The sequence below is a fragment of the Nicotiana sylvestris genome, chromosome 8, assembly GCF_000393655.2.
Source record: "Nicotiana sylvestris chromosome 8, ASM39365v2, whole genome shotgun sequence".
Taxonomy (NCBI): domain Eukaryota; kingdom Viridiplantae; phylum Streptophyta; class Magnoliopsida; order Solanales; family Solanaceae; genus Nicotiana; species Nicotiana sylvestris.
This window is the reverse complement of record NC_091064.1, coordinates 158,312,426-158,332,184: the sequence shown is the minus strand read 5'-3', so window position 1 is coordinate 158,332,184 and position 19,759 is coordinate 158,312,426. Positions and strand designations below refer to the sequence as shown.

At 38.7% G+C, this 19,759-nt stretch overlaps 1 protein-coding gene across 1 annotated transcript; it reads left to right on the top strand.

The window, feature by feature from the left end:
- The first annotated feature begins 2,020 nt into the window (after nucleotides 1-2,020).
- LOC138875896 (uncharacterized) lies at nucleotides 2,021-2,644 on the top strand. Its single transcript, XM_070154773.1, has 2 exons — nucleotides 2,021-2,380; nucleotides 2,462-2,644. Exons 1-2 carry the CDS (start codon nucleotides 2,021-2,023, stop codon nucleotides 2,642-2,644), a joined length of 543 nt encoding a protein of 180 aa, XP_070010874.1.
- The last annotated feature ends 17,115 nt before the right edge of the window (nucleotides 2,645-19,759 follow it).

Below are 19,759 nucleotides of genomic sequence, written 5' to 3'. Positions count from 1 at the left end.
AGGTGTGACAACGATGATGATGTGTATCAATTATCAGTAGTTGAACAAAATCATTATTAAGAACAAGTATTCATTGCCGATGATTGATGACTTATTTGATTAGCTTTATGGTTGCCAAGGTATTTTCCAAGATTGCCTTGAGATCTGGCTATAATCAGTTGAAGATTAGGGCATCGGATATCCCTAAGATAGCCTTTCGGACTCGGTATGGTCACTACGAGTTCTTAGTAATGTCATTTGGATTGACTAATTCCCTACCAGCCTTTATGGATTTGATATACCGGGTGTTCATGCCCTATTAGAATTCTTTTGTAATCGTCTTCATTAATGATATTTTGGTTTACTCCTGTAGTCGAGAGGATCATGAGCAACATCTACGGATTGTACTTTAGACTTTGAGAGATCGTCAGTTATATGCCAAGTTTTTAAAGTGTGAGTTTTGGTTGGACTCGATTGCCTTTTTGGGTAATATTGTATCTTTCGAGGGTATTAAAGTGGATCCAATGAAGATTGAGGCAGTTCAGAACTGGCCTAGACCTCCTTCAGCTATAGGGATTCGGAGCTTCTTGGGTTTGGCGGGTTATTATCACCGGTTCATGGAGAGGTTTTCATCTATCTCAATCCCATTAACCAAGTTGACCTAGAAGGGTGCTTTTTCAGATGATCTGACGAGTGTGAGTTGAGCTTTCAAAGGCTCAATATTACATTGACTATTGTCCTAGTGTTGGTGTGGCCTACAGGTTGGGGATCTTACACCGTGTATTGTTTACCTATTGGGATTGGCACAATATTGATGTAGGACATTAGGGTGATTGCCTACGTGTCTCGACAGTTGAAGGTTCATGAGAAAAATTACCATGTGCATGATTTAGAGTTGGCAGCCATTGTTCATGCGTTAAAGATTTAGAGGCACTATCTATACGATATTCCATGTGAGGTCTATTACGACCATCAAAGTCTCCAGCACCTGTTCAAATAGAAAGACCTTAATTTGCGGCAGCGAAGATGGTTAGAGTTGTTGAAAGACTATGATATCACCATACTGTGTCATCGGGGGAAGGCCAATGTAGTGGCTGATGCATTGAGTAGGAAGGTGGAGAGCATGGGTAGTTTGGCATATTTACCGGTAGTGGAGAGGCCACTAGCTATGGATGTTTAGGCCTTGGCCAATCGATTTGTGAGATTGGATGTTTCGGAGCCTAGCTGGGTCCTTGCTTATGTTGTGGCACAGTCTTTGTTGGCTTGCTAGTTTGATTATCATCACTTGTTGGTGTTGAATGATATGGTGCATCGGGGTGGTGCTAAAGAGGTTGTGATTGGTGATGATGGTGTTATGCGGCTTTAAGGCGGTATTTATGTTCCAAATATTGATGGTGTTATCCATGATGAGTCATATAGTTCGTGCTATTCCATTCATCCATGTGTAACAAAGATGTACTGTGACTTGAAACAACATTATTGGTGGAGAAGAAAGAGGAAAGACATCGTTCTTATGTATCTCGGTGTTTGTATTATCGATAGGTATAGTATGAACATCATAAATCGGGTAGATTAAATCAGATATTGGAAATACCGAAGTGGAAGTGGGGAGTGCATCACTATGGATTTTGTGGTAGGTTTACCATGGACCTTGAGGAAATATGATGCAATCTGGGTTATTGTAGACCGGTTGACTAAGTTCGCACACTTCATTCTGGTGGAGACGTCCAATTCTTTATAACGGTTGGCTTAGATATATATCCAGGAGATTATCCGCCTGCACAGTGCGCCCATTTCCATCATTTTTGACCGAGGCATGCAGTTCACATCGCATTTTTGGAGAGTCAGGCAGCGTGAGTTAGGCACGCAGATCAAGCTGAGTACTACATTTCATCCTCATACAGACAGGCAGTCCGAGGGCACGATTGAGATCTTGGAGGACATGTTACGTGCATGCGTTATGGATTTTGGAGGTTCATGGAACCAGTTCTTACCTTTAGCAGAGTTCGCCTACAACAACAGTTACCAATCGAGTATTCAAATGGCGCCGTTTGAGGCCTTATATGGGAGGCGACGTTGTTCACCGATTTGTTGGTTTGAGCCCGGAGAGGCTAAACTATTAGGTACTGATTTGGTCCGTGATGCTATGGAAAAAATTAAGGTGATTCAAGAACGACTTTGTATAGCTCACTCCATACAAAAGTGTTATGCAGACCAGATAGTTCGAGATGTTGCTTATATGGTAGGTGAGAAGGTTCTTCTCCGAATGTCACCTATGAAGGGCATGATGCAGTTTGAGAAAAGGGGCAAGTTGAGTCTGAGGTTTATTGGCCTGTTTGAAATCTTGGAGGGAGTTGGGGAGGTTGCTTATAGACTTGCATTACCTCCTAGCCCAGCAGGGGTACATTTGGCATTTCACGTGTCCATGCTTTAGAAGTACCATGAGGATAGCTCACATGTTTTGGATTTCAACACATTGCAGCTTGAAGAAAATTTGGCCTATGAGGAAGAGCTAGTTGCTATTCTAGACTTGCAGGTTCGCAAGTTGAGATCCAAGAGTTTTTCTTCTATGAAAGTGCAATGTAGGGGTCTTCTAATTAAGGAGGCTACGTGGGATTACAAGTTCGATATGCGGAGTAGTAACCCCCACCTTTTACCGGTCTAAGTACCTATCTATGTTTGTTCGAGGACGAACGTGTCTTTTAGAGATGGAGAATGTGACGACCTAATAGGTCATTTTGAGTACTAGCCTTTATTTCTGCATTCCGAGACCTTTATTAGCTCCATTTGATGTTTTTTGATTTGCGTGCATGGTCCGTGTCATTTTTCGAAAAATAATTACGTAAAAATTTGAAGAAAAAGTAATCTTTGGCTTACAATTGGACTTGAATTGACCATGATCAGCATTCTTGGTAAACCATATTGGATCGGTATTTTGACGATTTTGGTAAGTTCGTATGATTTTTGTGGACTTGCACGCACTTTTGGTTGGTGTCCGAGGAGACCCAAGCACATTTCCGTATGTTATGTGGAAAATTGTGAAAATGAGTATTCAAGTTGAAAATCATGAGTTTTGATGATCGATTCTTGTTAATTGATGTTATTTTGATAATTTGAAGTAGCGAGCAAGTTTATATGATATTATTATACTTGTGTGCATGTTTGATTTGGAACCCGAGGGGCTTGGGTGAGTTCGGGTGTGATCAGTTGAGTTTTAGATGATTTGAGATAGCTGGTGTGCTTCAGTTTCTGCTGTTGATGAGTTGTAGCTATTTGTAATTGTGAAGTCTTATCTCGAAATTGTGATATGATAATTGATATCGTGTTATTCTAGGGCCCTCTGGTGGTTGACCTACGGGTCCGTTTACATGAGTTTCCTGCTTTATCTATATTTTTGTATTCTATTATTATTATTCGTATAGGTTTATTGTGAGTGTCTTGTCATAGCCTCGTCACTACTTTGTCGAGGTTAGTCTTGGCACTTACAGGGTACATGGGGTCGGTTGTACTCTTTTTTTATAGCAAATCCACTAGGCAAGGTGCCTAGGGCTAGTTTTTATATATATATATAAAGTAAAACAATAAAGTGTCAGGAGGTCTTACACGATGAAAGAAATAGACTTTGACAATTACCTAATTCCTATTATCAATTTTGGGCAATGTACTCAACACTGATATTACAAAATGTAAACTAATAAAGAAATTAAACTAAGTTAAAAAAAACTAGGCATGTTAAGTCATCATAGTTCAGGCCTATATGTAACCTTCGCTTGTTGTATCTTTGGCCATCTTCCTTTTGTTGCTCCAAGTATAACCATAGTGTTTGACTTTCCAGCTTCATATCTTGTGACTCCTTGCTTGTGCCAGACCAATCCCATGTGATTATTTCTTCCTCATGATGTGTATGATCCAGCATTATACCTGCAGCATAACAACATTGTTACACCCCATATTTTCGTACGTGAAAGTATGCCATAAGTAAATTGATGAAAGCTCGAAAATGAGATATTACACCCCGCATGTTTGTATGTTAAAGTTTCATCGTAAGTTCGTCGACATAAGTTCGGGAATAAGATTATAAACATTACGATATTTCAAACAAGTGATGAGTAAATTCGTGGAGGTGAGAGGGTAAGCAAATCGAAGAAAATGAATTTCATCAAAGGTTGTCATTTTGAAATAAAATACGGTCCAAGCTATAATACCCTATATTTGTGGACTAGTGTCATACAAGGTACCACATGACCACGATAGTAAGATATATAAAGTGTGTAAAAGTGAGTAGTATTTTAAGTAATTTGAGATAATTTTTAATTACGTGAGTAATTGGTTAATTATTGGACAGTAGGAGATTATCAAGTTAACCAAGATATTAGTGGTCAATTAATGATAATTTTGGATAAACTTAAGGTGCCTAACATGGCATCCAAAACAATGACTCGTTAGTCATTAAAATAGGTGGCAAATCTAAAGAGTTTGGTGGCCAAATCATTCCCTTAAGTGGGACCCACACCCAAAAGACTAAAAAGAGCTCTCAATTTCATTTTGAATCTCTACAATTCAAAGAGAGCTTTATTAAAGATAATGTTGCAATAGTAACGTGAGTTACTTCAACAATTCATACGAAGATGTTATTATGAAATGGCAGCTTGAGTTTGCAAATTTCAAGGGAGCACGGTACAATCTTTCTCAAGAATATCATACAGACGCCAATGAGCGAACCCAGAATTGCCGATATGCAAAGCCTAGTATGGCCGAGCACCTATGAGCGAGCCTACTACGGCAGAACAGCTACACGTTCCAAGCCTTATAGGGCCGGACATTTATTTTACTTACTATATTGAGAGAGTTGAGTCAGTATCAGCCGGTAAGTATATCTCCATATTATCTTTGACTCCCAGTTACTTTCAGTTATTATATTATCAGTTCAGTTTCAGCTTTCAGTTATTTTATTGCCTTACATACTCATTACATTATTTCGTACTGACGTCCCTTTTTCTAGGGACGCTGCATTTCCTGCATGTAGATTCAGACAGACAGACGGGTAGACCTCCTCAGTAGGTGTTGCCCGAGCTCAGCTTGATCTGTAAGCTCTACGTCCTTCGGAGTTGCCGGGTATGGATTTTGTGTACATTTTGTGTATATATGTATATATGTTATGGGCAGTTTGGGACCCTGTTCCAGTCACAGTACATCCATTAGTAGAGGCTTGTAGATATATCTTGTCAGTTAGTGCAGTATGTTGGGCTTGTAGGCCTTATATATATAGTTGGTTGGTTTGTTAACACTAGTAATTATGACGACCTTGTTGGCCTAGCTTTATATTGACGTTTAGTCAGTGTTAGTTTCTATTCAGTTTTATATTTTATTTCGAAAATTATCTTTCCATGTGGCCCATGGCCAAAGTATGATATTATATGCTCATAGTCCTTTAGACGCAAGTTATCATGCAAGGATAGGTCAGGCATCGAGTGTCGGTCTCGACCCCCAGGTTCGGAGCGTGACAGAAGTGTTATCAGAGCAGTTCTGTCCTGGGGAGTCTATAAGCTGTATCTAGTAGAGTCTTGTTTATGGGTGTGTTGTGCACCATACTTATAAGCAGGAGGCTATAGGGCATTTAGTCTTGTCACTCTTTCTTCTTACTCTAGATCGTGTGGTAGATCCCACTTGTAAGAACTCAATTTCCCAAACTCCATCTTATTCATAATACGACGATGCCTACATCCTGAAAGACTGTTGGTAAGAGATATATATATATATATATATGGAAGAGTTGAGTCAGAGGAACTCATATTTTCATGATGCTTATGATGAGTAAATGTAAGGTCTTTAGTAGATTATGTGTGTACTAAGACGTGTAAGCCTTTTGATAAGGAGCCTTAAGGCAGGAATATCCACCCACCCCTATGGCGAAAGGCAATGAGAGATTCAGAAGGTATATACTAGTTCCAACAAGTAAAATAAGCAAGATGAAAAAGGGTACAGGGCGCCCAGTTAATGAAGATTGTCAGTATTTACAATTCAGGTAGATAAATATAAGCTTTTTGAGTTACCTTCAACAATAACAGAGGTATGTACAATTGGCCACGCCCATCTCATTTATGCCCTATGGGGGCTAACAAAATTAGTATAAGAGAAGGACGGATATCAAGATCCAGTTGGGGTTAGAGTGACCCAAAATGGTGGATGGATTGTTTGCGCTAGTTGACATTTCCAAAGGATATTACAAATGTTCTAATACATCTCCTCATGAGACACCCAGATGGTGCACTCTAAAATAGTACATCTAGATATCCACACCACAAATATAGGCACTGGAAGCCTTGAAGGGATAAATATTACCTTAGTGTGGCTCCCTTCCCCAGTAAAGGAAGAATGTTAGGCAACCCGGAGAGCTAGTAGATGGAGCAAGGGGAGCTAAAAGCAAAGGAATGTCTTGTTAAAATTTTCAGAATAAAGTGATAGATAGAAATATTAGCAGGGAAATAAGAAGATGGATAATAAAACATTATGAATGAGATGTGATACATGGATGACAATGGTAGAGTATTACAGAATCTATACTCAAGTGAAGGAAGAGACGAGAGGTGATGGGCCTTAAGACAACAAAACAGTATAGGCCATACAGTCACATCCTCATTTTGAGAAATAAGCTTGCGACTCTAACGCGATTACCAAAAGGAAAAGTTAGACCCCAGAGTAATAGAAATCAGTATGGGCTGTTGAACAAGATAAATAAAATATGAAATAGGGACTGAGTGATTTTATAATAGTCGGCATCATGATAATTTCAGATTGCATTCCGGTGATAATAGAATGGACAACAGAAGAATATTCATGAGAAATTCAAAGAATGGTCATTCAGGAAGACGCTTCCCTAAAACAAGCAATGTGAGCAATGTTAAGTTTAAGAGACTGTATGTGCCAGTTACACTAAGTGTCACCCTCGTGGGTAAGGAGTTATGTTATCCTTGGTACAGAAGTATTACCGCAAGGCGAGTAAGGGTCATCGATAAGGTGAAAAGATGCCAAAGATAAAGAGGTAAAACATCTATAGGTGGATCGTCGAAGCTCTAACTCTTAGTACTCCCCTAAAAGGGGGAATATGGAGTGATATGGCATTAAGTCAGAGTTAAGTGGTTCTAGTAACCAAGGAATGGTAAAGGAAGAATGCGATAAAAAATGAGAAAGGGATGAGATTACACTTATTCAAATCCTATAGATATGCTAGATTCCAAAACATTATGCAATCACGACGTCAAGAAAATGAAGTAATGGTTCCTTCCTAGGATGTTATTGATAAATAAGGAGCCAGTGCGAGAGGTAAGTTAAGACAAAGGAAATAACCTAAGAAAGATTACACAGATTATTGATATGAGAGTAGGCCAACGAGTAGTTAGTAGTTGATTTAGGAAGAGCCTAGTTATGGCTAGATAAGAGGATATAGACAAATCAATAGATCGTGCAAGATAAACAGAGTGAACCCCAACATAGGAAATTCAGTCTCACGGAAATGACATCGTGATCTTGAGAAATATTCAGATAGGAGTTGGGGTAGTTAAAGATACCATATGAGTGTTATGAAAATAAAAGAGAGTCCCACTGGGAAGACAGTCAAATATCAAGTTCAGAAGTAACCCTACAAGCACAAGGGTGTGGAGGTAAGTAACTACGAATAATTATAGGCGAGGAAAGACATCAAAAATTCCATTGAGCATACGATGTAATAAGCTCGCAGCTTTACAAGAGTTAGAGGGTCCTCCCTAAGTACTACAATAAAAGACTAGCAAATGAAAATAAGGAAGAAGGCTTCCACCTAAGCTCACTAACCTAAAGAGGAAATGATCTTATAACAACAGTCTCACAACAACATTGTATGCACTCCATAAGAAAGTGGCACCTACTGTGGCTAATGAATGAGAAGTAAAAATAAAAAGTGATATTCGAGATCATATGAGTTGCACGAAAATTCCGACATGCGTGGGAACAAAGATAAGCTAAGTATGCACGCAGCAAGGTGGCAAAACAACCAAGAAAAGCAATTGCTTGCAATTAAAGAATGTTGAGAAGGAACGAAAGGAATTATTTGAACAGTGATCCGGAGATAATTACATTATGAACGCATTTAAGATTTCAGAGTATTATCCATGCAGCATATATGTTGACAATCGTACAGTTGTAGAAGACTCCAGTATAAGTTAAAATATCGAATTGAGCCTAGGGCATAAACAAAGGATTGAATTGTCAGAAGATTATATCATGGATATTCCATAGCGTCTATGAAGGGCTAAAGTAATAACTAATACCATGAGTTGCGGATTGAAAGATAGCCTAAGCCTACATAAAGGCTAATTAGAGGTAAGAGGAAACTAAAGAGATACATCAACTAAGTAAATCATGAGTCTGATTATTGGACCCAGAAAATTATAAACCTCGTGATTGGGAATATTGCAGAATTACTCTTAATATCAAAGGTACAAGAGAGATAGTACAATAGCCATATTCTATAACTGCTCTATGATACCAGCCTTATAAGAAGTCAGTATGAAGCTCCCACCGGATTGTGTATGCACCAGAGGTGCAAGTATTATAATAGAGCTTCAAGTTGTGGATATGACTTTGTGGATGTGAATTATACCTATGTGTAAGGGAGGTCGTGAAAGAGATAGAAGATGTGATGCGAAATTTTAAGGTAAGTAAGGTAAGGGTGAACAACATACGAGATACTCAAGTGCAGGAGGTTGTAAATAGTCCATACTTCATATAGAAGGCTAGAAGCGTTGGGATTCAGTATCCAGGAATGATAGCGGTGTCATTGGTGGCATATCTTCCAACCTATGGTTTCTAGGTACTGAGAGGTCTAGTTAAGAGAGTAAAAAAGAGTTAGAGATGATGTAATGTCTTGGTTGATGTTCCAGAATAACATAAGGAAATCCATGGTGCAAGCAAGTTGAAGGAAGGTTACAAGTAATATAAATAGATATGTGTAGGTCGCAAGCTAAAATATGATAGGGCAATAAGGTTTTAGGTGGACAGGAGTAAGGATAAGAAAAGGAAAGTGAGAAGGTGACGAAAATGGATAAGTCGGGATTAAGACCATGAAAACAAGAGAGCCGATGGTTTCTCTAAGTTATAGAAAGCTCAGTATAGCCTGAATGAACTTAAATAAGTCTAAGACTAGTAGCATTTAGAAAAGATGGAATGGTAGTGGAATGAGGGTGTAATTGTGACAGATAAAGGATGAGGTTTAGGTCTTTGATTGGCTAATGATTTAATGAATTATATAGGATTAAAATACCCACGTAAGGTGAATCACATTGAGATACTATGAAATACGGTTATGGAAGCATGGTATCGCCCCCATGAGGATTAGTCTAATCCTTTAGATGTTCCCCGATAAGACAGAACCCTAGCGGCAGTGTTACATAAGAGGTCAAGTTATTAGTGGTAGATTATAGATCAACATTAAGGTGAATAAACAATGGATAGATAAAGGTTACAAAATATGAGATGAGATTAGACCATCATTCTTAAGAGGAACAGTAATGAAGAAGCATTAAGGACTTAGATTTATGCATATAGGAGAGTTTGGTAGCAGACCTCAGTAACAATAAATCAAAGTAAGAGTTATGGCGGTAAAGTCATACGGATGGATGAAAGGATCTATGAAATAAGATATAGCAATATTTGTAAGTTCGACAAAGTACGAAGCGAAGAACTTCAGCATACCTATAGATGCCCAGAGTGACACCTCGTCAACTTCTGTATATGTTCATAAAGTGAGGCCTAGAGATTGGCTAAAAACTGGAGGAAAGAGGAGAGAAGCGTCACATAGGTGCACATACAAGGATAAAGACAAGCATACTACATGATAGAAGGTAGCAATAGTTACGAGATTGGAGGAATTTCGACAATAAATCATGGTATGAGAAAGAGGCCAAAAGTGGGGAATGCCCTGACCTTTGGATTTATTCACAGAACACTTGCCTAGATGGCAAGAAGAGTACTAAAGTATTCACAAGAACTATAGGTTATGATAATGATAAGTACATCAGTAAACATTCGAGGGTGAATATTCTAAAGGAGGGAATAATGTTACACCCCATGTTTTCGTATGTAAAATTACGCCATAAGTAAATTGATGAAAGATCGAAAATGAGATGTTACACCTCGCATTTTCGTATGTTAAAGTTTCGTCGTAAGTTAATCGTCGTAAGTTCGGGAATGAGATTATTTTGAGATTATAAGTATTATGCTATTTCAAACAAGTGATGAGTAATTTCGTGGAGGTGAGAGGGTAAGCAAATCAAAGAAAATAAATTTCGTCAAAGATTGTCATTTTGAGATAAAATATGGTCCAAGCTATGATACCCCATATTTATGGACTAGTGCCATATAAGGTACCACATGACCATGATAGTAAGATATATAAAGTATGTTAAAAGTGAGTAGTATTTTAAGTAATTTGAGATAATTCTTTATTATGTGAGTAATTGGTTAATTATTGGATAGTAGGAGATTATCGAGTTAATCAAGACATTAGTGATTAATTAATGATAATTTTGGATAAACTTAAGGTACCTAACATGGCAGCCCAAACAATGACTCATTAGTCATTAAAATAGGTGGCAAATCTAAAGAGTTTGGTGGCCAAATCATTCCCTAATATGGGGCCCACACCCAAAAGACTAAAGAGAGCTCTTAATTTCATTTTGAATCTCTACAATTCAAAAACAGCTTCAGTAAAGATAATATTGCAAAAGTAACGTGAGTTACTTCAACAATTCATACGAAGATGTTATTATGTAATGTCAGCATGAGTTTGCAAATTTCAAGGGACACGGTACAATCTTTCTCAAGAATATCATAGAGATTTTTCCCTACTTTGATCCGTTATCACGTGTTTTCGCAAAAGACATGTATTAGAGGAATTGTCAAGAGAATCGATTCAGGTATGCTAAGGTTAAGCCCTTTCTTCATTTTGGCATGATCTCGTAGCTACATGAGTTTGACAACGAGGCATAAAGAGAAGTTTGTGTTCCAGAACTTATGTACATTATCTTAGTCTCATAAATTATAGTATTCTCCCTTATCGGGACTTTATGTTTAATTGAATATTATCTTCTTCTAGTCAAGATAGAAGAGGTTATATATATATATATATATATATATATATATATATATATATATATATATATATATACAGGATTTTCACCACCATCGAGCTATAATCGGTAGGCAGGCCTCTATTGGGCAACCTCTGATTAGATGGCAAGTTATATAACGAGCTTACTATGGCCGAGCACCTATGAGTGATCCTAGAATGGTCGAGATACAGAGCCTAGTATGGTCGAGCGCCTATGAGCGAGCCAGCTACAGCAGAATAGTTACACGTTCCGAGCCTTATAGGGCTGGACATTTATTTTACTTACTATATTGAGAGAGTTGAGTCAGTATCAGCAAGTAAGTATATATCCATATCATTTTTGACTCCCAGTTAATTTCAGTTATTATATTATCAGTTCAATTTCAGTTTTTAGTTATTTTATTTCCTTACATACTCGGAACATTATTTCGTACTGACGTCCCTTTTTTGGGGGACACTGCATTTCATGTGTGTAGATTTAGACAGACAGACGGGTAAACCTCCTCAGTAGGTGTTGCCCTAGTTCAGCTTGATCGGTAAACTCCACGTCCTTCGGAGTTGTCGGGTTTGGATTTTTGTGTACATCTTGTATATATATGTATATATATTATGAGCAATTCAGGGCCCTGTTCTGGTCATAGTACATCCATCAGTAGAGGCTTGTAGACATATCCTGTCAGTTAGTGCAGTATGTTGGGCTTGTAGGCCTTGTATGTATATTTGGTTGGTTTGTCAACTGTAGTAATTATGACGGCCTTGTCGGCCCAGCTTTATATTGATGTTTAGTCAGCTTTAGTTTCCGTTTAATTTTATATTTTACTTCGCAAATTGTCTTGCCATGTGTCCCATGGCCAAAGTATGACATTATATGTTCAGAGTCCCTTAGCTGCAAGTTGGCATCAAGGATAGGTGAGGCACAGGATGCCGGTCTCACCCCACAGGTTAGGGGCATGATAAGCATGTAGCACAACCACACGCATCCTTACTAGTTCCTTTTATCCACCAATATAGCACATAGTTGAACCAGTATATTTTGATTGCGTGTGAATTCCAGTGTTGGTTTGCAGAGAGAATTGTGTGACTCCCTTCCTATGAATTTGAGGTAGTGATCTGCATTTGTATATCATTCCATCTCAGCTCCTTTGATCCTATTTTGGATTGACAATAGTGCCTACCTATCGTGAAAATTCTAGGCAGCCTTTTATAGTATTTCCTTTCTTGTGTGTCCCTTTTATGTAGCTCTAGAGGACAGCTACCGGAATTCAACAAAGGGACTAGGACACCATAGTGTATTATGTGAAAATCTGACCTTTGATTCATTGAGCCCCACTGTGTATTATGGGGTCGGTTGTACTCATGTTACACTTCTGAACTTCTTGTGTCGATTTTGGTATTGGTCCTAGCGGCGCGTAGCGGGGACTGCTCAGATTTGATTACTACAGGAGACTTGAGGTAGAGCTATTGGCATTCACAGTCCCCGAAGTCCCCTTCTTTCATGTTTTACTGTTTATTTAGTTTCGGACAATTGTATTTTATTTCAAACCATATTTATGGTATTCTAGTTTCTCATGTACTTGTGACTCCAGATTTCTGGGTGTAGTTTTAGTACCGCATTATTTATATAAATATTTCATTCATTTATGAGTTTATTAGTTGTTAATTATCATCATTCTGTTACAAATTATTAAAACTAGCTAAGTAATTTGCTAACGTTGTCTTTCCTAGCAAGTGGATGTTAGGCGCCATCACGACCCCTCGGTTGGGATTTCAGGTCGTGGCACAAAACAAGCTCTTTGAGCGGGGAGCTACTGACTCTAAGTCTAATCTTGATAGACTTAATATCCACAGGAGCAACCTTGAATAGTTGGAAGATGGTAAGTACTCACTCGAATAGTGCTGAAGTAGGGTCGCGCTGGAGCACCCCGAGTAAGATGTGGTGCTGAATACATGGGCCTACTAGGATGGCCCCCAGTAAACTAACCCCTGTCCCCAGACCGGGTGCCACTAAATCCACCAAAATGTCGATATCATGTATCCATCGGCACGAACTCTCTGCTCTGGTTAAGGATATGTTATATCCTCCGATCTATCTCCACAACTTGGAAGAATGGAGTCCCTATCTCTGCCTCTCGGACCATAGAAACCTGGAACTCAGGGTGCAACCTTGCAATAAACATGGCGAAACAGGTAAGTGAATCTCATCTCGTAGTTGATCACAGACATCTAACCCTGTCGGAGCCGCTCAAACTGACCCCGTAGCACCTCTCGCTGTGAAGGTGGAATATACTTCTCCAAAAAGAGATGTGTGAACTTATCCCAAGTCAAGGGAGGTGAACCTACTAGCCTGCTATGGAGATAATACTGCCACCATCTGGGGGCCTTACCCTCTAGCTAAAATGTGGTAAGTCCACCCCGCTGGACTCCACGACTCCCATATTGTGTAGCCTCTTCCTACAACGATCAATGAAAACATGTGGGTCATCTAACTGCTCACCATTAAAGATAGGAGGATGAAGCCTAGTCCATCTGTCCAACCAATTCTGCTCCTCAATGATCGCATATTATCTAGCATATGCTCTTGTTGTTGCAACCGACTAAACCCCGCCGACGGGCAGTGCGCCTGAGGTCTAATACACAGCAGTAGTGTGCCTTAGCGCATGAACAGTAGGGGTTTGTGCTCCCCCTCCCGCCTGAGATATGACTGGATCTACTGGAAATAGTTCAGCCTGAGTCATAAACTCCATTAACCGAAGCATACGGCCCATGACCTCCTGAAAGCCCGGTACGGTCATAAAGTCTATTGGGGATGGCTCGGCTGTAAGTACCTTATCCTACTTCTCAATAATAGGATCCTCCACCGGATCCACTAGTGGTACCACTATGGCAAATGTAGGATAACCTCGTCCTCTAATAGGAGTTGTGCCCTTCCTCGGCCTCTACCGACGACTTGGAGAGCAGCCCCTCTACCAGCTGGTGAGAGAATAAGAGAAAGATACTTAGCACACTACTAGAAAATAAACCTATTGCATCGGTTATTTAGCAACGGTTATATAACCCTTGCAATAGATGGTCTATTGCAAGGGTTATAAGCGTCACAATAGCCTCTAGAGCCTATTAAGACAGTACTAAAACTAAATCGTCGTGGTAGTACAATAACCGTTGCCACATACCTGTCTATGGAGACAGTTTGGTAAAATAACTCTGTGGGGACGGTTCTTTGTAAAATCAATGAACTTAACAATTGCAATCTTCCTACCTATAATTATTCATCACATTGCTAGCTGGATCGCATAATCAAACAAAGGGACTTAAATCTATTACGATCAAAATTATTATTTCAAAATAATTATTATAACAATTACAATAATAATTTCTAACAATCTTTATTCAAAATTAAAACACAACATTTCGCAAATAACTCTTTCTATTTGTTGGGAACAGGCTGAGTTGAACTACGGAATTCACAACTCTTGCAATTAGGACCTACCATACTGAGCTTCTCGAGATGTAGATCTCATCAACTGGTGATTAGATTCACCAAGTTATCATCCTTAACATTCTCTTAAGCCTAGATCACCATTTTTGAACAATTACACATGACCATAATATATTAAACTATTCAATGAGTTATGGACATCTCAATCAATTAGTTCAGTTATGCAAACTCCAACGAGGATTGATAGAACAAGAACTTCAGGCAAATTCGAGGCCTAAAACATGCAAAGTCTACAAAGTTGAACATAAACATAGCATGATAATTTAGGTTTTTATTCATGAACACATTTAGGATTAAAATTTGAGCATACACTTACCTAAAGTGCAGAAAAATAGCAGAAATATGACAAGATAAAGGCTGAACAGAAAATATGAAGCTCAAAAATGACGAATAGCAGAAACAATCCCAATACCAGATGAAGAACAACTTAAAACCTAGAAAAATAGCTGAAGATCACTTCCAAATCAACAACAAATAGCTACAACATTGAAAAACTCTATTGTTTTCTTTTGTTTTCAGCCTTTTTACTCTTTTTTTGGTTTGGTAGATCTAAATTTGAACTCCAGAATTTGATTTTTGCTACTAGGATTTTTCAACTCTCATTCGTGAGTGAGGAATTGTGTAAATGAGTGAAGGGGAGAGTGTATGTGAGAATGAATAGAAATTCGTAAGAGAATGTGTGTGTACTATTATATAGAACAGAAATTAGCATCTTTTCAATTATTTTCAATTCTTTTCAATCCTTTTTCTTTTCCGTATTTTCTTTCTCACCCCGACCCCTTATATTTTTCTATTGTTAAAATGTCCTTCTCCTATTTTCTAGAAGCTTCCTAATTACTAAGAGAATTATTCCCCATGTCTAAATCCTAAACTACCCTTTAAAAAATCTGGAACTACTCCTGGTTGATTACCAAATACCTGGGTCAAAAGACCCAAAGTAGCTAGCCCATAACTGAACTTAGAAACCTATCCCACACTTCTGAAGTAATGGTCCTGCTAGTGATAGAAGACAGGCCTAGTTTTCTAACAGCTGGGCTAACAAAACATAAACTTCAACTAAAAATTGAAAAAGTTTTAACTTATAGTGAACAAAAGATAATTACATAAATAAATCCAATTCCTTAACTAATTCATGCAATTGACGAATAGTTAACTCGACATTGTATGCAACTACTAAATTCAAACAACTAACTACTAATTAAAATAAATTGCTAACAAAACATGCTTGGACAAAATTAAAAAAATATAGCATTTGGCAAAAGAATCACAGAAAAAAGAGAGAGGGTATACCCATCAATGAACTTTAGAAAAGAAACAGACTCCGGCGAACGAATGAAACTCTGGCAAGCAAAACTTATTGTTATACGAGCACTGGCCGAAATTCTCCATTTTGGCTAGTGCTACAGATAGCAATAGCCTTGCAGGCCGTGCACAAAGAGAGGTGGAAAATTTGTGAAGAAGTTTGCCGGTTAACAGAAGTTTGACCCGCGACGAATGCTCTTGAAATAGCCTGAGATTAATACCAAAGAGTTCTCCTCTAGCTCAATTGTATGATACCAATTTCATGGGCATTAGAGCTTTTAGTCGGTGGAAAACTCTAAAACGGCAGTGGAGGTTGATTTCACAATTCTTAGATCTAAAATTTGTAGAGTTGTGGTATTGTTAAAGCAAACTGGTTGGGGAGTAGGAATGAGGATAAAAAGGAGATTGTGAGGTGTAATATTGGGGTAGTTTGAAAGTGGTCCGCCGCCGTGGGGCAATTTCCAACAGCGGAAATGGCAGTGAAAGTCAGGGGTGTAGAGAGTGCAAGTAATATGGTCTTTGGGGTAGGGGCAGGTGTTTGGACAATTATGTAGGAATGAATAATGACTTCTGGACCCTTGGATTGAATCTGATGTATGGTTGAGATTATAGTTTGACCCTACTTGACTCAATACGACATATTTTCGAGCTCATACTATGTCTTTTTGATTGTCTCAGAGACTAAAAGGACGTGGACCGGGTTAAGGCAGGCCTGGGTGGATATTTGGTTGAAAATTGGGTCTTAGCACTTGGCCCAATTCGTTTGAAAAGCTTAATAAAACTTCATCTTTCTTTCTTTTAAAATTCAAAATTGACACTCTAATCAACCCACCTAAATCAAACTTATTTTGCAAATCAAATCACATGCCTACTTTATCTATTAATTAAGAGATGTATTATCAAATTAAGCCTAGCTAATTAATAAAACTAAAAATGTCAAAGAAGATAAACTAAAGTATTTTTGTGATTTTATTTTTTAGCAATGCATTATGGTGCGATTGAATCTTAGAAATGCCATTAAAAATCTAAAAATGCAATGAACAAAGGACACAATAGTTTTGATAATTTTGCTTTAACAATATTTCTAATTATGAAAATGCAACTAAATACCATGAAATGCAAATGAACACATACAAAAAATCACATAGAATAATTAAAAGGCTATGTACTAGGAATTTTAGGAGCGATTTCATATATGGGCAAAAATTACGTGCTCACAACCACCTCCTATTTATGTGTATATTCTTGTCATAGATTCTATTGTGGTAGACCGGGTATATCGTGCTTGTTTGGTTACTATCAGGAGCTATGATACTAGGTAGACCTCATACTTTTTAATATGGTAGATTTTCACATGATCTTAGGCATGGATTGGTTGTCATCTTATCACGATATTTTGGATTGTCACACCAAGACTGTGTCATTAGACATGCTGAGGTTTCTTCGATTGAAGTGGAGAGGGACTGTTGGCCATTCTACTAGCAGGATCATTTCATATGTGAAGGCTCAACGTATGGTCGAGAAGGGGTTTTTAGCATATTTGGCCTATATCCGTGATCCTAGTGTGGAGGTTCCTTCTATAGATTCAGTACCCATTGTCTACGAGTTCCCATAGGTGTTTCCTATAGATTTTTTGGGGATTCCACCCGATAGAGATATCTACTTCTGCATTGACTTGGTTCTGGGCACTCAGCCTATTTCTACCACACCATATCATATGTCCAGTTGAGTTGAAAACATTGGAGGAGCAGTTGTAGGATTTGCTTGATAATAGTTTCATTAGATTAAGTGACTCACCTTGGGGTGCACCGGTGTTATTAGTGAAGAAGAAGGATGGGACGATGATGATGTGTATCAATTATCAGTAGTTGAACAAAATCATTATTAAGAACAAGTATTCATTGCCGATGATTGATGACTTATTTGATTAGCTTTATGGTTGCCAAGGTATTTTCCAAGATTGCCTTGAGATCTGGCTACAATCAGTTAAAGATTAGGGCATCAGATATCCCTAAGATAGCCTTTCGGACTCGGTATGGTCACTACGAGTTCTTAGTAATGTCATCTGGATTGATTAATGCCCCACCAGCCTTTATGGATTTGATATACCTGGTGTTCATGCCCTATTAGGGTTCTTTTATAATCGTCTTCATTAATGATATTTTGGTTTACTCCCGTAGTCGAGAGGATCATGAGCAGCATCTGCGGATTGTACTTTAGACTTTTAGAGATCGTCAGTTATATGCCAAGTTTTTAAAGTGTGAGTTTTGGTTGGACTCGATTGCCTTTTTGGGTCATATTGTATCTTTCGAGGGCATTAAAGTGGATCCAAAGAAGATTGAGGCAGTTCAGAACTGGCCTAGACCTCCTTCAGCTATAGAGATTTGGAGCTTCTTGGGTTTGGCGGGTTATTATCACCGGTTCATGGAGGGGTTTTCATCTATCTCAATCCCATTAACCAAGTTGACCAAGAAGGGTGCTCTTTTTCAGATGGTCTGACGAGTGTGAGTTGAGCTTTCAAAGGCTCAATATTGCATTGACTACAGTCCTAGTGTTGGTGTGGCCTACAGGTTGGGGATCTTACACCGTGTATTGTGATGTATTGCCTATTGGGATTGGCACAATATTGATGTAGGACATTAGGGTGATTGCCTACGTGTCTCGACAGTTGAAGGTTCATGAGAAAAATTATCATGTGCATGATTTAGAGTTGGCAGCCATTGTTCATGCGTTAAAGATTTAGAGGCACTATCTATACGACATTCCATGTGAGGTCTATTACGACCATCAGATTCTCCAACACCTGTTCAAATAGAAAGACCTTAATTTGCGGCAGCGAAGATGGTTAGAGTTGTTGAAAAACTATGATATCACCATACTGTGTCATGGGGGAAGGCCAATGTAGTGGCTGATGCATTGAGTAGGAAGGTGGAGAGCATGGGTAGTTTGGCATATTTACCGGTAGTGGAGAGGCCACTAGCTATGGATGTTTAGGCCTTGGCCAATCGATTTGTGAGATTGGATGTTTCGGAGCCTAGCTGGGTCCTTGCTTATGTTGTGGCACAGTCTTTGTTGTTGGAGCATATCAAGGCTCGCTAGTTTGATTATCCTCACTTATTGGTATTGAATGATATGGTGCATCGGGGTAGTGCTAAAGAGGTTGTGATTGGTGATGATGGTGTTATGCGGCTTCAAGGCGGTATTTATGTTCCAAATATTGATGGTGTTATCCATGATGAGTCATATAGTTCATGCTATTCCATTCATCCATGTGTAACAAAGATGTACTGTGACTTGAAACAACATTATTGGTGGAGAAGAAAGAGGAAAGACATCGTTCTTATGTATCTCGGTGTTTGTATTATCGATAGGTATAGTATGAACATTATAAATCGGGTGGATTAAATTAGATATTGGAAATACCGGAGTGGAAGTGGGGAGTGCATCACTATGGATTTTGTGGTAGGTTTACCATGGACCTTGAGGAAATATGATGCAATCTGGGTTATTGTGGACCGGTTGACTAAGTTCGCATACTTCATTCTGGTGGAGACGTCCAATTCTATATAACGGTTGGCTCAGATATATATCCAGGAGATTATCCGCCTGCACAGTGCGCCCATTTTCGTCATTTTTGACCGAGGCACGCAGTTCACATCGCATTTTTGGAGAGTCAGGCAGCGTGAGTTAGGCACGTAGATCAAGATGAGTACCACATTTCATCCTCATACAAACAGGCAATCCGAGGGCACGATTCAGATCTTGGAGGACATGTTACGTGCATGTGTTATGGATTTTGGAGGTTCATGGAACCAGTTCTTAACTTTAGCAGAGTT